The 19220-nt window shown below is 37.6% G+C and overlaps 1 protein-coding gene across 2 annotated transcripts in view; it reads left to right on the top strand.

Moving 5' to 3' along the window:
• LOC149837050 (uncharacterized) overlaps positions 1-19220 on the top strand; it is an 81144-nt gene that overhangs the window by 37956 nt on the left and 23968 nt on the right. For both annotated transcript variants that reach the window (XM_090005784.1, XM_090005783.1), the window contains 3 exons: positions 3606-3751; positions 3870-4017; positions 4465-4548. In XM_090005784.1, the coding sequence (XP_089861910.1) occupies positions 3606-3751; positions 3870-4017; positions 4465-4548 (378 nt within the window). The remainder of the gene's footprint in view (positions 1-3605; positions 3752-3869; positions 4018-4464; positions 4549-19220) is intronic.

Raw genomic sequence — 19220 nt, 5'->3', positions numbered from 1 at the left:
CAGGAATTATATAATATGTACATTTCCTTCAATGTTTCTGTACTTGCCTGTAACTTCACAATTGCGAAGATATTTCTTCCGAGTTCTAAGGTCATTACTCTTATAGAAAGTTATGGGAGATTGCTTTTATCAATATGTGTGTATGGTTGCTTTTATCAATATCTTCTTTGGTAATAATTGAAGTAACACTTGAATCGTTGGAAAGAAACAAAATAATTTTGTATGGAGAAATCAGGCAACGTGTTGGGTTGAACATTGTATCTGAATTATCATTAGTGAAGTCTCATGTTTAAATCTCATCAAGGGTCATCTCCAGCTTGCTTACCAAAAGAAAGGTGGAAGACAAGGTGCTGCTGGCAAGCCATAGGTAAAAGCAAAAGGATAAAACCTGCTATAAGAGGCATTGAAATAAGTCAACGTGGATTATCATGATCCTGACAATATAATCGCAAAACTAGCTAAATACACTTTCCAGTAATAGGCTTACTATTTGTTTTTTTCGGTTAAGAAAGGTAATTTTATTAAAAACAAGAAGTTAAATAAAAAGTGATGAGAGTTCACAGCCAAAAGCAAATGACCCTATGCAAACACACCTCAATCTGGAAGCTAATTCCATGACACCAATGTAACACCCTTGCCTCTTTTCTACCTTTCCGCAGAAAATTCCTGAAATCTCTATTTAACCTTTTCTCATTTTTCCTTGTAAGGTAGAAAATGGACATTAAGCTATGTCACATAGGTGCACATGTGGTGATATGGCACTTTAAAAATACTTGGGTGCGGGGGTACGAGAGGGTATATATATATATAAAATCTTTTTACCCAAGTTTGACTCGCACCTGTTATATAGGTGCGGGTGCGGTCTTTTCTTTTTTATAAGGGTTAAAATAAATTTTTTTACCCAAGTTTGACTCGGACCTAGACCAGAGTCCAGACCCCAACCTGATTGAGACCTGGGTCAGACTCAGGTCTGATTCAGATATTTATCAGACACAAGTCTGGGTCTGACCCAAGAATGATATATATATATATATATATATATTATATTTTAATCTTGACTTTGACCCAAGTTTGACTCAGACCTAGATCATATCCAAGTCTGATTCTTGTATAGGTTAGACTCAGGTCTGAATCAGACCTGGATCAGATCAGACCCAGGCCTAATTCAGACCTGGGTCAGATCCAAGCCTAATTCAAATCTGGTCTGGGTTGGATCCAAGAATGGTTCAGTTATAACACTAAAAGTGTATAATCGATCTTTTTTCCTTTATGGATGTGATCAGAAAGGTTTATTTAATAGAAAACATGTTTTGAATCACATGATTGTGACATGTAAACCAGGTTTTTAAGGGCTTCAAAAATCAACGGCTCACACATACTAAAATTTCATGAATCAAATAATCATATTTTTAGTTTGAAATAAAACGATCCAAGGTTTGATCCTTAGCAAAGGAGCCACAATGAAGACATCTATGTGCTCCGTTAGATAAAGCTTGAACCAATAAATTTTCAGCTCAATAGTTCCGTGCTTCAAAAGCACCAAACGTTAACCCATAAACAAATTCGGATCAGATATTGGTCCAAACCCGATCAACTTGAAAACCCTACCGTGTGTGTCTCCTATCTTTGAATCTCTAATCTCTATGGCCGTTTCCACTATGCGAAGAGGAAGAACATAGAAACCCTAAACCTCCCTCCTCTCTTTCCTTGAGATCTAGGGCTCCTCTTCGATCTTCTCTGCAACAAGAGGGATGGGGCGAGTGAGGCCGAAGATGGTGAAGAAATCGTCGAGACTGGTGATTGAGTGGTACTACTCGAGTATGACCCTTGACTTCCACACTAACAAGAAGATCTCGGAGGAGGTGGCCATCATCCCCTCCAAATGCCTTCGCAACAAGATCACGGTGTTCTCCACCCACCTCATGAAGAGCATCCAGTGCGGCCCCGTCCGCGACATCTCCCTCAAGCTATACGAGGAGGAGCGCGAGCGCCGCATGGACTTCGTCCCCGAGGAGTAGTGCAGCGCGAGGGAGCATCACATCATGTCATCCTTTGGTTTTTTTCATAAATGCGGAGGATCATTTCTCTCTCTCTCTCGATGCGAAGAAGAAGAACGAGGAGGACCACTCTCTCTCTCTCTCTCCATGCAAAGAAGAAGAACGAGGAGGACCACTCTCTCTCTCTCTCTCGTTGCTTCGTCTTCTCCTCCCCTTGTTCTTCTTATTCTCCCGCTGGCTAGGGTGGAGACAGGGAAAAATAGCAAGAGAGAGAGAGAGAGAGAGAGAGAGAGAGAGAGGAGAGAGAGAGAGAGAGAGAGAGAGAGAGAGAGAGAGAGAGAGAGAGAGAGAGTTGGGGTTCGGGTTGGGTTTCAGTTGGACCCGACCCAAGTTCAGCATGCAACCCTCTCTCTCTCTCTCTGACGTGTTTGCCGCACCTGGTGCGGCACCTACACCCTCACCTGCGTCACATCGGCGCGAGTGCGAGGGCTCTTTTGCCGAGTCCCTGTGACATAGACATTAAGTAAGCTAGAATAGACAAGGATTTTGCCTGCTCAACAACTCTTTCCCAGGTATAGAGAGGTACTTAGATTTCCATCTCTGCGGCTTCTTCATAACACACTCTTCCATTTTGTTCCAAGGAGAGCAATATGAAGTGCTCTTAGTCAGGGACAGCCCCAAGTATTCCATGAGCAATTCACTCAGTTATAGGCTTACTTAAAATGTAAGGAAACTTGTCAATGTTGACACGCTACGATTTTGGTTGGAGGAATTGGGTTTCTTTTGGTTTTGATGGTACAAGGGCACTTTATTGAACATTATAAATTTTACCTTTTTAGGGTCGCCAACTTCTGCGTGGTTTGATTCTGTCCTTCATAATATACATTGTTAAGGATGTCTTCATTGAAGGAAGATGTGGTTTCTTTTCAATCTTTCTCATAGTAGTATATTTCTCCGGGATTTGGTGAGAATGCACATTTTAAGGATGTTATTATTGAAACAGGATGGAGTTTTCTTTTCTGTCTTTTTGGTCATGGTAGTTTATTTTTTCTGGAAGTTGAAGTATATCATTCCAGAATGTATTGAATCACTGTATGCGGTCTTCTATTTGAATAAACAATTTATCTGTTATTATTTGAAAAGTAAGAAATTTAGTCAAATATGACCTTAGCAAATTGGATTTACTAATGCCTGAATACTTTGTTGTTCTCTTTAGGACAGCCATTGGGGCTCATATGTCATTGAGCAATTTATGCTTTATTGATGAGAATCTTTTCTCTTCCCAGTTATTGAGAATTAACTTGTCTCTGCGATTCTTATCTACTAGATTGTGTCTTGTACTCTATCTTGATTCTAGTCTACAAGTAGATGTTCTTTGAAATAATTCTTTTGTCATTACATAGTGCAAACCTAAATCTATTCTAACTATTTTGAGGAAAAACTGATTTAATAGTTGCAGTTGACCTTCATGGAACCATAGTAAAAGTATAAACAGAGTATTTCTAGTACTCTCTGGTTCAGGGGATGATCCTTATTCACATTTGCAATATTGTGGATCATTGTTTGATTATGAACTAGACTTTTTAAAACTTCCTTTTCATTGTGCAGGACACACAGATTCAGTTTCTTCGTTATCCTTCAGTAATGATGGACAGTTAGTTGCTTCTGGAAGTTTTGAGGGGACTATTCGAATCTGGGATGCATCTTCTGGTAGCCTTAAATGCACTCTGAGCGGTCCTGGAGGAAGCATAGAGGTGAACTTCTTAGAAGCCTGTAATTATTATTTCCCCTCTTAGGTTCGCTTAGTTTCTACTTAAGTTCTTTGATTTTCACTGTATAGTTGACCCCTTCTTTTTTTGGATCAATTGACAGTGGGTCCAGTGGCATCCGAGAGGACATGTAGTGTTGGCAGGTTCAGATGACTGTAGTGTTTGGATGTGGAATGCTGAAAAAAATGCTTGCCTTAATGTGTTCACAGGGCATGGTGACTCCGTTACATGTGGGGATTTTACACCTGATGGTACTGAAAATTTTAAACAACCAATTCCTTTTTCTCACTTTTTCCACTTGGAGTGGGGGCTAAGAGTTGGCTGGTTATATCCAGTTTACTCATGTAGTTGATGCTACAGCATGTGTTTTTCATTTGGGTTATGCTACTTGTGATTCATCTTTGCAGTGGAAAATATATCTGTATTACCCGCTTAAGGCTTCGGGTTTATACATATTATATTTTGCTGTACTTCTTTATTGTTAATTTCCTTGAAATGGTCTGCCTTTAATCTTCGATTGTGTGAAAAAAATTTACTTTTCTAGATGGTTCAAGGAAATGCATTGAAAATTGTCAGTTACATGGTTATGATTAGTGAACCCTGACCGTAGTTGTCATTGACCATTTCTGCACACCCTACCAAATGCTACTAGATACTTTTATGTTATTCTAACTTTGCTAATGTCTGCTGTGCTGAAGGTAAAGCTATTTGCACTGGCTCTGATGATGCATCACTAAGGATATGGAATCCAAAGTTAGGCGAGAGTGTTCATGTAGTTAAAGGTATATTTAATTTCATTGTTGATCATTATAGTTGTCTTCCTACGTAGGCCCTTCATAACTTGCTGACATAAAAGGTCATATCTGATGTTTTCATTTTGTATAATATTTGATAGTTAATTTTCATCTGTAAGTGATCATAGTGGTTCTTTATGCATTTCAGCAAATAATTAGAAACAATCACCTTTTTCCTTGGAAAGGTGTGCTTGATGAGCGTTACAGATGACTCACTGCTTTAGTGATTGCTAACAATATCAATATGGATTTGCATACGTTATCCCTTTTCTTATCTGATTGAATTATTTTCTCTTTCTTTTTTGTTTCCTATTGTTCCCTTTTCTGATGTGGATTGTTGGGTGAAGAAGATTAAATTCTAGCATTCACTAACTTGACTAGGAAACATCCAATTGCAAGAACTATGTTTTTTTATTGTAGTGTAACACTACAAATAGCTCTGGATGAAATAATGAACTTGTATGATTCTCCTGGACTGACACTAATTATTATTTATGCTCAGAGAATTGGAGTTCTGATGCACAGACAAGTGACTCTTCCACCACTGATCTTGTTGTAAATATGTGACTGAAACTAAATTTGATTGATGTTACATTATCAGGAACAATTTAATTTAAAAACCAAAAAACTGGTGATATCAAAAAATTGAAGTATGAGCCTGACGTGGACCTGAATCTTGTAACCTTGATATTTAATGTCAAATATTTATACATATCTGGAGAACATGATTGAAGATCAAACTATCATTATAACTTGATGATACAAGTCGAAGCTCTCGACTGAAAGCATCATTGAATATTTCTGTGGTGAAAATAATAATAGACAATGGGATGTAGCTGGATATTGTAGTAAACAAGGTTAAGCTAACTTTGTAATGATTCTTGTATTGTCATGCTTATTTATTCATGTGATTAGGTTTACTTGTGCAATACTGGTCCAATCCATAGTCACCTATATTGTTCAAGGTAATTTCTTGCCGAGGGTTTTTTCTCGGAGAGATTATCAAAAATTGGTTTTTTCTCGGGAAAATCTTGGAAGTTTAAAAAATGAAAAATATAAAAAATAATAAAAATAAAATAAAATAATAAGTCTTGCATTATTTTCCTTGCAAAAATGCAAATAAGCAAGTTTTAAAAGGTTTTATAATATAAAAGAGAAAAAAATAGAAAGCTTAAGATTAAAATATTTAAAAACGAGTTTTCCAAAAAACATCGCAATATTATCTTGAAAATATCTTGATATTTTGATTTTGGTAATATATTGAAAATATCGTGATATATTGAAAATATCGTGATATATTGCCAATAAAATTGGCTGACCTTAAATCACTGATATTATCACGATATTTTCAAAATATCGACGATATCGGTAACACTGGTCCAAGCTCTAAATAGAGGTTCTTCCATGTTGAACAACATACTGCAGTTTCTTGACCAAAAAAAGGATCTGTAGGTGATATTGATTAGATTTGGCTAGACCCACTTGGGTATGCTTGCTGAAATATCTTTATGATGCTTTTTGTTTCCTTCATTTATTTACCATGAATTTTTTGGAAGCTTATATCGGCAATCGAGTTTTCAGAAAATTTTCAAATCCATAATTTCATGAATGATGACTTCTTAAAGGAAAATAAAGTGCTTCATTAACAATGGTACATTCAAATATGTAATGCATATTGAGGAAATATATCAATATTTTTCCTGTTTGCTAGCCGACGACAAAAGATTTGCCATTGGCTAGCCCCGGACGACAAAAACTTTTTGCAGTTTCCCTTTGGGCTTGCCCAATGTTATTAAAAACGTGCCTCAAGGCGCAAAAAGCGCGCTTCGCCTCAAGGCGAGGGTCTTTATGCCTTGAGGAGCAGGTATAAAGCGCAAAAGCCCCGAGGCGTGCGCCTCATACGCCTTGAGGCGGATGCCTCGGGGCGAGGCGCGCCTCAAGGTGAGGCATATATTCCTCGGATTTTTGGTCAAATGAGGGTCAAAACTCCCATTTGACCAAAAATTAGGGTCGGGGGCCCTACTGTTTTATTTCTCTCATGCTCTCTCTCTCTCGTCTCTCACACACAGTCTCTCTCACTCGAAGTGCTCTCTCTCATCTCTCACTCGCCTTTCGTAAGAAGAAGAAGAAGAAGAAGAAGAAGAAGAAGAAGAAGAAGAAGAAGAAGAAGAAGAAGAAGAAGAAGAAGAAGAAAGGTCTCACAAAGTCTCATCCATCTTTTCATTGAGATGTATCTGTGTAACGAGATTTGAATAGATAAAGGTTGATTCAAGTTCTTTGCAGCATGGTTAGCAAACTTGGCAAGTCAGCTCGTGACTTGCTCGAGTTGATCGGATCGGTCCCTAACCAACCTAAAAAACAGTATCTTAGTTAGGGACTAAACTCGCCGAGTTTGCTAACCCCAAGGTGTTCTGCAGCTGATATATTATGATGACAGAAGTTGGAGAAATAGAACCTGTGTATTGAGGAAGATGTAAATGATGAATACATTGTTCTTCATTTATTGCAATATACTTAAAAGTCTTTTGTTCCAACGATGCTCTCTCTTGGAAAATAAATAATAGAAGAGTGTCTGATACTCTTTTTTAGTGATGTCTGACTGAATCATATTTTAAATCTTTTTTTGTTGCATTAAATTATATGGTGCTATGTCTGTATCCTCTTTCCTCATACATTATAATCTAAATTTAGGTGACATGAGCACAAGGCAGATTGGTCTGACATTGAGATCACATTTGGATGTTATTTATTGTTTGAATGAGAAATCATCCTAAGGTGTTGTTAGATGAACTGAAATTTCTTTATAGATCACAATACTAATGACATGATATACTTTTAATATTGATTTTCACTTATCAGATTTTAATATTGATTTCTTCATAGATGCACTGTTCTCAATAGATGTATACATGTTATTTTCATCTAAATAATTGATGCAATTGTGATTACTGCATATTTGGTAGTGTTTTAAGTTGTTGATACACATTGAGTATTTGGGTCTTTTTCCTTTGTTGAATGATTCAGCTCCATGAGAATGATTCCATTGAACTGTAAATGTTCTTTTATCTGGATTTTGATAACACTTATGCTTCGGTTTTGCGTTAGTTAGCTTCATTGCTTGCTGAAATTGGATTGAAAATACAAGAGGCCCATGCTTTCTCTACTACAAATGGCTATTCTCTGGATGTTTTTTTAGCTCTATTTTTTTCCTGCAAATGCGGCAAGAGATCAATTTAAGTGAAGAGAATTTTGTTTTCTAATGTTTGAAAAACAACAAAAATAAGATCTCATGCCAAGACCCTTGTTGAATGTGTCTCTTATCAAAGAATGGTATTTGTAATGTAAAACTTTTCCTTGTCTTTTTTGGTATATTCAATACAAACGCTGCAATAGCTTTCAGAAGATTTCAGTTATTGAAATGATCTTAAGTATGTCTACGTAGGTGTGGGATATTATTTATGACATCGTTAAAATCATAGCTGAATGCTAATGACTGCTAGTGGCATAAAGTTATATAATTAGTTTCCAAGTTATATATGTTGATTCTTATTGAATATGAATACGAATTCATTGGATTATATAAAACATTGTCTCAGTTCTTTTTTAACTCTTTGAGTTTTTATAATTTTTTGTGTTAATATATAGTTTCTTATATGCATTTTTGCAGTTGAACAATGGGAAGAGATGTAGGATGGGATCATGGGGCTAAAGTTCCAAATCCCACTAAAGATCCTAAACTCGTAGGATATGTAATTTGCAATTACTGTCATAAAGAGACTACATGAGGCATCTATTTGTTGAAACATCACTTAGCTGGTACGAAACATGGTATAAGCATGTGCGAAGCGGTTCCACCCGATGTGAAAAGGTTTTTTCAGAATCATCTAAGGGATCAGAAGCAAAAGAAGCAAGAGGAACAAAACAAGTTCGAAATCGGGATGAGTGTTTATTTTGGATCATCAACAAGCAATAATGTGAACAAAGAAGCCAGTGGATCATGTAGTGTTGCAAAAATAAGCACTGGTGGTCCCATGGATCTCTTTGTGAACAAAGAAGAACGACAAACGACAATAAACACTGCTTTTAAAAGGGATGAGAGAAAAAACGTATGTCGTGCTATTGTTAGATCTTTTTATTCAAATGCCCTATCATTTAATCTTTGCAATAGTCCATATTTTGGTGCAATGGTAGAAGCTATTACAAATTATGGGCGAGGGTTCAAACCACCTTCTTACCACGAGATTATAACATGGATTTTGAAAGATGAGGTAAATTCTACTTATGAAATTTTAAAAGAGTTCAAAAAGGAATGGCCAAAACTTGGTTGTATCATTATGGCAGATGGTTGGACAAATGGAAAAGGAATAAACTTAATTAATTTTCTTGTGAATAGTTCATCTGGGACAGTATTTTTGAAGTCCGTTGACATCAGCGACATGGAAAAAATGATGCAAATTTGTGTAAGTTGTTTGAAGAAGTTGGTGAAAGTAATGTGGTGCAATTTATTACAGATAATGCACCAAATTATGTGTCAGCTGAGAATATGTTAACAACAGGAAAACCATGTTTTTGGACATCATGTGCAGCGCATTGCTTGGATCTGATGTTAGAAGATATTGAAAATACCAATTTTTAAAGATACAGTAGAAAAGACAAAAAAATTACAAGATATATCTATAGTTATGCATGGGTATTAAATTTGATGAGAAAGTTCACAAAGAATAAATAACTTCTACGTCCAGCCGTCACTCGTTTTGCCGTAACATATCTCACGCTTCGTAGTATTGAATGTTATAAGAAAGAATTTAAGTCAATGTTCTTGTGTTTAAATTTAGATAATCTAATTACTATAAAAAATCTGATGCTAAGAACAGTTTTTAGTTCTTGTATTGTTCTTAATGATAAAAATTTTGGGTTGCCATTTCATATGCAATTAAATCTACATTGCCTCTCGTGAAAGTGTTGCGATTAGTGGATGCAGATGAGTCTGCTATGATATTTTTGTACGAGGCAATGGTTAGAGCAAATGAGGAAATTGCTTCAAACTTTGACAATGTTGAAAAAAAATATAAACCTATTTGGGATATCATTGATAGACGATGCGAATTGCAACTTCATAAGCCTTTGCATGCAACTGCCTATTATTTAAGTCTTCATTTTCATTATGTTGACATCTTCAACCCGGATGAAGAAGTTATGAGTGACTTTTATGATTGTGTTGAAAATTTGGTTTCTAATGCAAATGTTCAGTTGAAAATTACAACTCAAATCGATGCATTTAAAAAGGCAAACAAGTTGTTTGGTAGAGAGACAGTCGTTACAACAAGAAAATTAAAAAGTCCTGGTAAGTTTACAATTATGTTGTTATTTGTTAATATTTTCTTTATGTTTTTATTAATTGTGACATTGTTAATGTTTTTATCAAATTTTTATTGTTTTATTTGAATGCAATTGATTGATGAACTTCATTTGGGCACGAAAATCCTGAATTGATGAATTTTGCAATTCGAATTCTAAGTTTGACGTGCAGTGCATCAGGCTGTGAGAGGAATTTGAGTACTTTCTCATTGGTTTGTAACTTTGTATTTTATTTTTGAAATACATTTTTATAAGTGTAATTATTTTATAATTGATTATCAATGATTTGAAATTATAGGTGCATACAAAACGGATGACTAGACTTGAACAAGAGAAGATGAATGCATTGGTTTTTGTAATGTACAATATGAAATTATGAGAGAGAAATATGAGGAGGAGGGCTACCAAAGACCTTATATGTCTAGATCATATAGACTCAAACGATGAGTGGATTGTGGAGAAGGAAGATCCAATGTTTCCTAGTGATCCCAATTGGTTGGAGGATTCATGGTTGGATCCGAACTTCGACATAAATGCCATTGAGCATGTGCATATTGAAAAAATCACTTTACCTCATGATTCATAAAGTGGTTCTAGGTAAGTGTGATCATCGCAAATTTTTTCCTCTTTGGTTTCTTTCTCTCTCTTTTCCTTTCTAACCCCTATTTTCCTCCTTTTTGAAGGGAGAAAAATAAAAGACAGAAAAGAAGAGAGAAGAGAAAAGAAAAGAAGAGAAGAAGAGGAACACTTTTAGGGGGTCTCACTTGACCTTGATTTGAAAATATTTAGAAAATTACTCGCCTCCGTTTTGAAATATTGCGAGAAAATAGAGCGACAGGATTCGCTCGTCGGTACGAGGTTCGACCGTTCCTGGCGCCTTTACCAGGGGTAATCCAACCAATGATCGAATTTATGCCTTTTGCTTTGCGTAAACATTATCTAAGAATTTATCCTAAGTCTAAATGCACAAAGAATCATGCTTGTGAAAAATGCAAGAATGTATGCTCTTTTCGAAAAATGATTTTTGAAAATCTCCAAGTGTTTCTGAGATGAACTTGATAATGGAGTGAAGAAATGGTTGAATCTAAACTTAGAGATAGATCAGGAGAGACATCTAAGTCTTTGAAATAATTTGGAGTTGGGAAGATAACTCTTGAATTTGAAAAGAATGATTTAAAGCTGAGATAAAAGGAAAAGAAAGGAAATTTCAAAGTCAGAAATGAACTTTGAATTTGAACTTTTAAACTTGGATTTAGGAGAGGGAATGAATACTTGAAAATGTGGAATTGAATTTTATTTGGAAATCAAGATGGAATTTGAGCAATCCAAATGGAATTTAAAAATAGAAATAGATTTAAGAAGTCCAAATGGGATTTGAAAGTGGAATTGGATTTGAAATCCCGAAATCAGGATAGAATTTGAATCCACAGTCTGAATCCTAAGATGAAATTTGAATATGAAATCTGAGATCCAAGATGGAATTTGATCCAAAATTTGGAATGAAATTTGGATCAGAAATCTGAGATCCAAGATGGAATTGAATACTGGATCCTAAATGAAATTTGAATTTGAAGTCTGAGATCCAAAGTGGAATTGGGTTCTTGATCGTAAAATGAATTTGGATATGAAGTCTGAGATCCAAAGTGGAAGTTGAATTCTGGATCCTGAAATGAAATTGGATCTGAAGTCTGAGATCCAAAAGTGGAGGTGGATTCTGAATCCTAAATGGAATTGGATCTAAGGTCTGGAATCCAAGATGTAATTTAGATCTGGAGTCTGAGATCCAAAAGTGGAGATTGTATTTAGAAATTTGAATCCAAGTTGATCTAACTTTGGATTTGGACTTTGAAAGTCCAAATGGGACTTTTGAATATGGATCTGGGTTTTGAAAACCCAGAATTTAAAACTTAGGAAATGTCAAGCTTTTGAGATTCAGAATCAATCTCAAACTTTGATTTTGAATTTCGAAGATAGGAAGATAAACTTGGTTTTGAATTTGAAGATGAATCAGAAACTTCAAAGTTAAATTGAACTTCGAAATTGGATTTTGAAGTTTGAATATAAAATGATTTTGAAATTTCAAAGTCAAATTGGACTTTGAAATTTGAGATAGAATTGGAATTTTTAAAAAAAATTTGAAGAAAAGAGATTCGAAACTCACTTGGGTTTTTGAAAAAGATTTTTGAAAATATGATGCAGTTCTATCCTAAATGATGAATGAATCTAAAGAATTTTAAAATTGGATTTTGAAAATCATATTTCATTTTTTAAATAAATTAAAAATGAGATTGAAGATATAATACATCCCTGACTATGGTCATTGAATGTATTATATAACAATCACATTTAAATTCAAGTGAAGAATAAAACACATTTTTGGTGCTTTTTATAGAGTTTAAAATAAAATTAACTCTCAATATACCCTGAGTATGGCCATTGGTATATATATTGAATTAATTTTAAATTAAACTCTGATAAAAAGAGGAAAATATTTAAAGAAAATATGATGAACTTTTGAAAAAGGATCCAGTGTGGATCCAGTGTTATTTTATAAAAGATAAAAATCCTAAGTTTTGTTTACATCCTGACTATGGCCATTGATGTAAATCATCAACTTAGGATTAATTACTTCTTACGAAATGATGCACGTGCCATTCATGTTTTACCATTGTGAGATTTTAGGAAATAAAGATCAAAAAACATGAAAACAAGTAATTTATGCTCATGCATTCTATCTAAAACAGGAAATGTACATTCTCATTAAGATCTAACTATTACAATACATGAAATCAAATTTACAACTCCAAATAATGACTTTTTCCACATATTTCCTGCAAAACAACTGGGTTAATATGAAGATAGAAGAAAAATTGCATATGTCATATGGAGGTTAATGGTAAAAATGATCATATGCCAATATGTTTATGATGGAGAAAGCAGAAAATGATATACACTTGTATATATACCCATGCACATGTACGTATATGCATATATATATATATGTGTATATATATATATATGACATATACCCTACCTTATAAGAAAAATGAGAATTGGGATGCACACTCATACTATGATGATGAGTTGAACTATTTCAGCTTATTGATATGTTGAACAGACTACAAAATCACTTTTCAAAATCATGCTCAAAACTGATTTTATGTTAAAACTAGACCTCAACAGATGAAACGACTTATCATAATAAGGTATATCAATAAGTCTTAGTCATGAGCTGATTGCAGCAAATCTATCTTGGCAACTGAAATTCTGCAATTAATGATATTTGTGAATGGATCTCAATATCATCAGTGAGCTTACCTTAACAATGTTAGCAAATTGGCTTCAATCAGCACATCCAAATGTTTGTGAAATGACACATAATGAAGGCTGGGATGGAGTTGTGATTGTCTATATTGATGAACAGACACAGATAATGAAGGTATGCAGGCACTTTTGTAAATGCAGCCAAGGGTTACACGTTGGTAACAAGATAGATGGCTGTATGCTATGTGCAGAAATCATAAGATACACAGTGAAAATGTGCAAGGATGAGTTGTTGATGCAAGAGAAATATATAGGTGAATGCACAGTAATAACAGGAAAAAGAAAATGCCATTTGATATGCAAGGTGGTATAATGATATGAGGGGTGAACGAAAACTGGGAATAGGCTGGGTTATGCAGAGGTTAACAGGTAGGCAGTTGAGTATGATTGGGGTATGAGATGCAGACCGAGAGATGTTGGAAATGCAAAAGAGAAAAGACTAGCAGGTGGCGGCTGGTAATAGGTGAGTATGGATAATCACGATGTAGAGTGCGACAATGAATGGACGCTGCTATCAGGGTCATGCAAGTATTACTGCATATCACTGTATGCCTGATGCAGCGGAGGAGAAAATCCAAGGTCAGCCTTCACGTAATGGGTACCGGGCACGCTTTCGGTGCAACAAAGGCGCCAACACTAATACACTAATGGGGCTGACGTTGATTCTACTCGATTAGCACACAACCCACGTTAATGGGTGCCAATGTGCTGCAGTGAGGAGATCGGACTCCAGCGAGGCACCCTGGAGGAGAGGGTGAGAATCACGACTCTAGTGGGAGATCGGGTTCTGGGATGCACTTGGGTGCAACAAGTAGGGGCACGATCCAACGCAGCGAGGGGTTGACGTGATGTTGGTCTTCCAACCCACAACCAGTCGATCAGCCATGAGTATTCCCAGGAAACGTGAACCAGAAAAAAACATAATCGGATCAATCAATCCGAGCAATACTTATTTATGAGATCGGTAAGGGAGCACAATGAATATGACAAGTAATAGGTAAAACTGAAACTTGCGGCTGGAATACCAAATAGACAAAGTGAATAAAGGCTGCAAAGACTGACGTTAAACTGAAAAGGAACAGTGAAAATAATAAACAATAGGGAAGTAATGACAAAAGCAATAATGGACTGACAGGAAAGTAATAAAGAAAACCAAAAGGAATGACAAAGGCTGCTGAAAAGAAAGAAAAACGGCAGGGAACCCCAAAAAGAAAAGAGCTGCGTTAATTCCAATCTTCATTGTCTTTGCTGCACACAACCCTAAGATGGGTATTTAACGTGTGCAGCTGGATCCGGGTCTCGGGTTCGGGTCTGGCCCTCGACCCGAGTCGACTCCTGTTTGCCGCTGGATCTGGGACGTCTGTGCTCTGCATCATTCTCCCCTGGTTGGGAAGAAGTCGGCTCTGACGACTTATTGTCACCACGGTATGCGTATAGACCAGACATTGAAGATAGGCGAAATGTGCCAATCCTGCATATCTGATGTGAACTCGAGGATGAGTTCAAGAACGGCACATGGAATGCTGAAGTTCAGGTGAGGAAGTATAGTCCCACCACTATGCCTTGCATTGCTGGTCACAAGCCCAATCAGATGTCCTTTAGAATTCAAAACACCGCCACCACTTCCACTCGGATGCTCTGCAACCGCTGTTTCAAGCATTGCACACATTTCCCCTCTATATCACCTCTCATAGTTTCAGAAGCCTTAAGAGGACCCTGGGTCTTAACAACTCTTGAGACCACACCAGAACTAACAGATGGACAAAGGTTTGATTGAGGTCCCAAAAGACCATGTCCTATCACAAATGCTTTAGACCCAGGTTGTGGACAAGCAACGCCTGGATTGACGGGGCAAATACTATTTGGAACAGGATCTATTTGCAGCAGGGCAATATCCAATGGGCCTCTCGAAATATATACTGCTCTTGCATCATGCCATATCTTTTGGTTGATACGATCCAACCTAACACGTATTCTTCCATAACCTTGGTAAATAGGATCTTGCACAGATGCCATTACATCATCCCCAGAGTTAAGGACTTTGGCAGACACAGGCAACAAATTCTGTTTGTTCATGATGCCATCACTTGTTGGGCCCCCATGACTTCAATAGCAAAGGAGGTTTTTCTTCATGACCAACTTGATATAAATGATTGACCGGTGGATAGAAATACACATATGCCTTTTGGTCAGGGACCTCAGTAGGGAACTCTATAATCTCTGGTGTGCTTAGGCATGCTTTGTATTCCAAACTAGGCCGGAAGGATGACCACAATGTAGAAAAGTCAACAACTTTGGAACAATTTTCATCTAAAGTCACTTTGCCTATTGATAATGGCAGAGTGGAAGAGGCACCCTCTATGCACAAGTACCTGCCCTTTGCAATAATAGTTCTGATGTCTGTGAATGGGATATCAAAAAAACTGAGAGAGCCCTGAATAATATCTAGCAGGCCAAAATATGATCTTCCCCTCTGCCTGTAACTGCAAGCCAGATAGGTATTCTCTCCATTTTTCTGCACCAAATAATAAGATTTGATGCCAAAAATCCATAATGGACTTGTGAACTCTGCATCCAATGCATAAACTGCTTGCATCTCATTGCTGGATTCTATCTCTTTTGTTCCAGTAAGGATGGGAAATGTCCATTGTTTGTTTGAAGCCGATCCACTAGCTTGAGGCACTTCTCTAAACCTCCACGGCTCTAAAAGGTGAGCATTTGTAAGTATCAGACCCTCAGAGTTGAGAACAATACCAGAAGCCCAAGTTCTATCTCCAACCATCACAAGCACAACAAACGCCACAACCTTCTGGAGTTGAAATAAAGGGGAATTGGCTGCAACAGAAACATCTGGGGATAACATTAAGGAGTCGTTGGTAATAGCTGTTGGGTGTTCACTATGTGAAACAATATTCCTGGACGACTCCAAATTATAGCTTGTAGATTGGTTTCGAAGTTGACCACCTATACCATCTGCTATGGCATCCCATGGAAGCACAAGCTGAATTTCTGTCTCTCCATCACGTGGTCTTAGGGGTCTGGCTGAAATACCAACAAGACAAACATGCTTACCAAAAACTGGATCACCTTCTCCGGCTCGTTGGTGGGTTGCGATCGAGCCCCCACGAGCGGTTTTCAGGGGGGAAAACAAGTCTGTCCTGTCTCCTGCCATTGGCACATTGCTCGCAGCTCGACGCACCGCCAGGTTTGGATCCCGCAGGCCATTTTTGTCCTGCAAAACCTTTACCACAGGTTGTGGCCAAGTCTACGTGCTCGAGCCTACGTTGGGAAACCTCTCGACGACCCTCTGGGGCGGTGGGTAGGCACCGCAGATCTGGTTCATTGCAGCTACCGAGACAGAGTTCAGAAACGGTACCGTCTGTTGGTTGGTTGCGCGACCGACATCCCTGAGCAGGCCCACTTCAATGCCATCCGGTTGCACGGCAGCTTGTTGGACGTTCGGTTGGACTGGTTCAATCGCCATCGCACCCGTGAGACCAACAACATTGACGCCCAATCCACCACTCGTTTTCAGCATGGGAGTTGTGTGCGTCTCCACCGACGACTCGAGGACCACGATCCGATCTTCGAGTCCATCCAGTCGTTTCGATATGCCAGCAACATCCTCGCTTAAGCGTAGCATGTCTTCTTGCATCTCTGTCACCATGTCGAGCATTCGCTTCATGATCTTCTCTCGTGTCTTTCTGTTTGTAGGACCGTTCCTCGCCCCTTGCGTCATGCCGTTGACGAAGGAGGAGGGGCTGGGCTCTGATACCATTTTGATGCAGAGGATGAGAAAATCCAAGGTCAGCCTTCACGTAATGGGTACCGGGCACGCTTTCGGTGCAACAAAGGATTAACACACAACCCACGTTAATGGGTTCCGATGTGCTGCAGTGAGGAGATCAGACTCCAGCGAGGCACCCTGGAGGAGAGGGTGAGAATCACGACTCTAGTGGGAGATCGGGTTCTGGGATGCACTTGGGTGCAACAAGTAGGGGCACGATCCAACGCAACGAGGGGTTGACGTGATGTTGGTCTTCCAACCCACAACCAGTCGATCAGCCACGAGTATTCCCAGGAAACGTGAACCAGAAAAAAACATAATCGGATCAATCAATCCGAGCAATACTTATTTATGAGATCGGTAAGGGAGCACAATGAATATGACAAGTAATAGGTAAAACTGAAACTTGCGGCTGGAATACCAAATAGACAAAGTGAATAAAGGCTACAAAGACTGACGTGAAACTGAAAAGGAACAGTGAAAGTAATAAACAATAGGGAAGTAATGACAAAAGCAATAATGGACTGACAGGAAAGTAATAAAGAAAACCAAAAGGAATGACAAAGGCTGCTGAAAAGAAAGAAAAACTGGAGGGAACCCCAAAAAGAAAAGAGTTGCGTTAATTCCAATCTTCATCGTCTGTGCTGCACACAACCCTAAGATGGGTATTTAACGTGTGCAGCTGGATCTGGGTCTCGGGTCCGGGTCTGGCCCTGGACCCGAGTCGACTCCTGTTTGCTGCTGGATCTGGGATTTTCCTGTACTCTGAACACCCATGTCATGAAGCAAGCGAGCCAGACTATTTCCATAGTGGTTGTAGCCATAGTTCTGTACTCGGTTTCAGTTGATCAGAGGGTGACTTTTTGTTGTTTCTTGCACCTCAAGAGATCAATGATTCACCTAAAAATACACAAAAACTAGTAGTTGAGTGTCGATTATTGGGATCACCTCCCAAATCTGCATCAGTATAAGCAATTAGATTTAATGAGAAAGAAACATACAAGAAAAATCCTCGAAAAATGGAGGTTTTAATATATCTAATAATACATAAAATAACTCCCATATGAACAATGATAGGAGCATGCTGAGATTGGCTTGCTGTGTGAACGACATGCACAATGTCAGGTCTTGTACTGGAGAGATAAGATAGTGCCCCGACAAGTTGTCGGTAAGGTGTTGGATTTTTAAGCGGTTCTCCATCATCAATATTCATTTTGATATTTACAACTTCGGGAGTGTCGACCTGTTTTTCATCTGAGATACCAGACTTGTCAACAATATCTAGAGCATATTTAGATTGAGTTAGCAAATAGCCTCTAGAGGAATAAGCAACTTCTATACTAAGAAAGAATTTTAAAAATCCTAAATCACTCATTTCAAAGTGTATTTTAAGAATTTTTTTAATGTTGTCAACTCTGTGTTTATCACTTTCAGTGATGATCATGTCGTCTACATAGAGGAGAAGGATAATAATATCTGCATCAGAATTCTTAACAAATAAAGTTGTCAGTAAGACAAGATTGAAAACCAAGATCAAGCATAACTTGACTAAATTTGTCATGCCAAGCTTTTGGTGCTTGTTTAAGATCATACAAAGCTTTATTTAAACGAAGAGCTTTTCCTTTAGGAATATTAATGCCAGATGGTGGTTCTATATGCACTTCTTCGGCTAAGCTTCCATTGAGAAATGCATTCTTGACATCCATTTGATATATATGCCATTTCTTTACAGAGACAAGAGTTACTGAAGTCCTAACTGTGTTCATTTTAGCGACTGGAATAAATGTATCTTCATAGTCTATTCCATACTCTTGGAAATAGCCTTTGGCAAAACTTTATACACCCATCGACAACCTATAAGCTTTTTGCCTAGCGAAATATCTTGAATAGTCTAGGTACTCGCCTTTTCTAAGGCATTTAATTTTGCTGTCATTGCTTCATCCCATTCAGACTGTTCCTTTGCTGTCATTGCAACATAATTAGAAGGCTCTATGTAATAATGTATTAAGGCAATGTAGGCTTGATACTTCGGTGAAAAATACTCATAAAACACAAATTTTTTGGGGACTTTTGACACTCTAGATGACCTTCTTCTTGATATTTGTTCATGTTCTTTAGTATATTTTTTGAGAGCACATGGTTGTTCTAAATTACCCCGCCTAGAGTATTGAATACAATCTTGATTATCACG

This window comes from Nuphar pumila, chromosome 5, assembly GCF_984573655.1.
Source record: "Nuphar pumila chromosome 5, dmNupPumi1.hap1.1, whole genome shotgun sequence".
Classification (NCBI taxonomy): Eukaryota; Viridiplantae; Streptophyta; class Magnoliopsida; order Nymphaeales; family Nymphaeaceae; genus Nuphar; species Nuphar pumila.
Note: the sequence above shows the minus strand (reverse complement) of the source record. Positions and strands in the feature narration are given on the sequence as shown.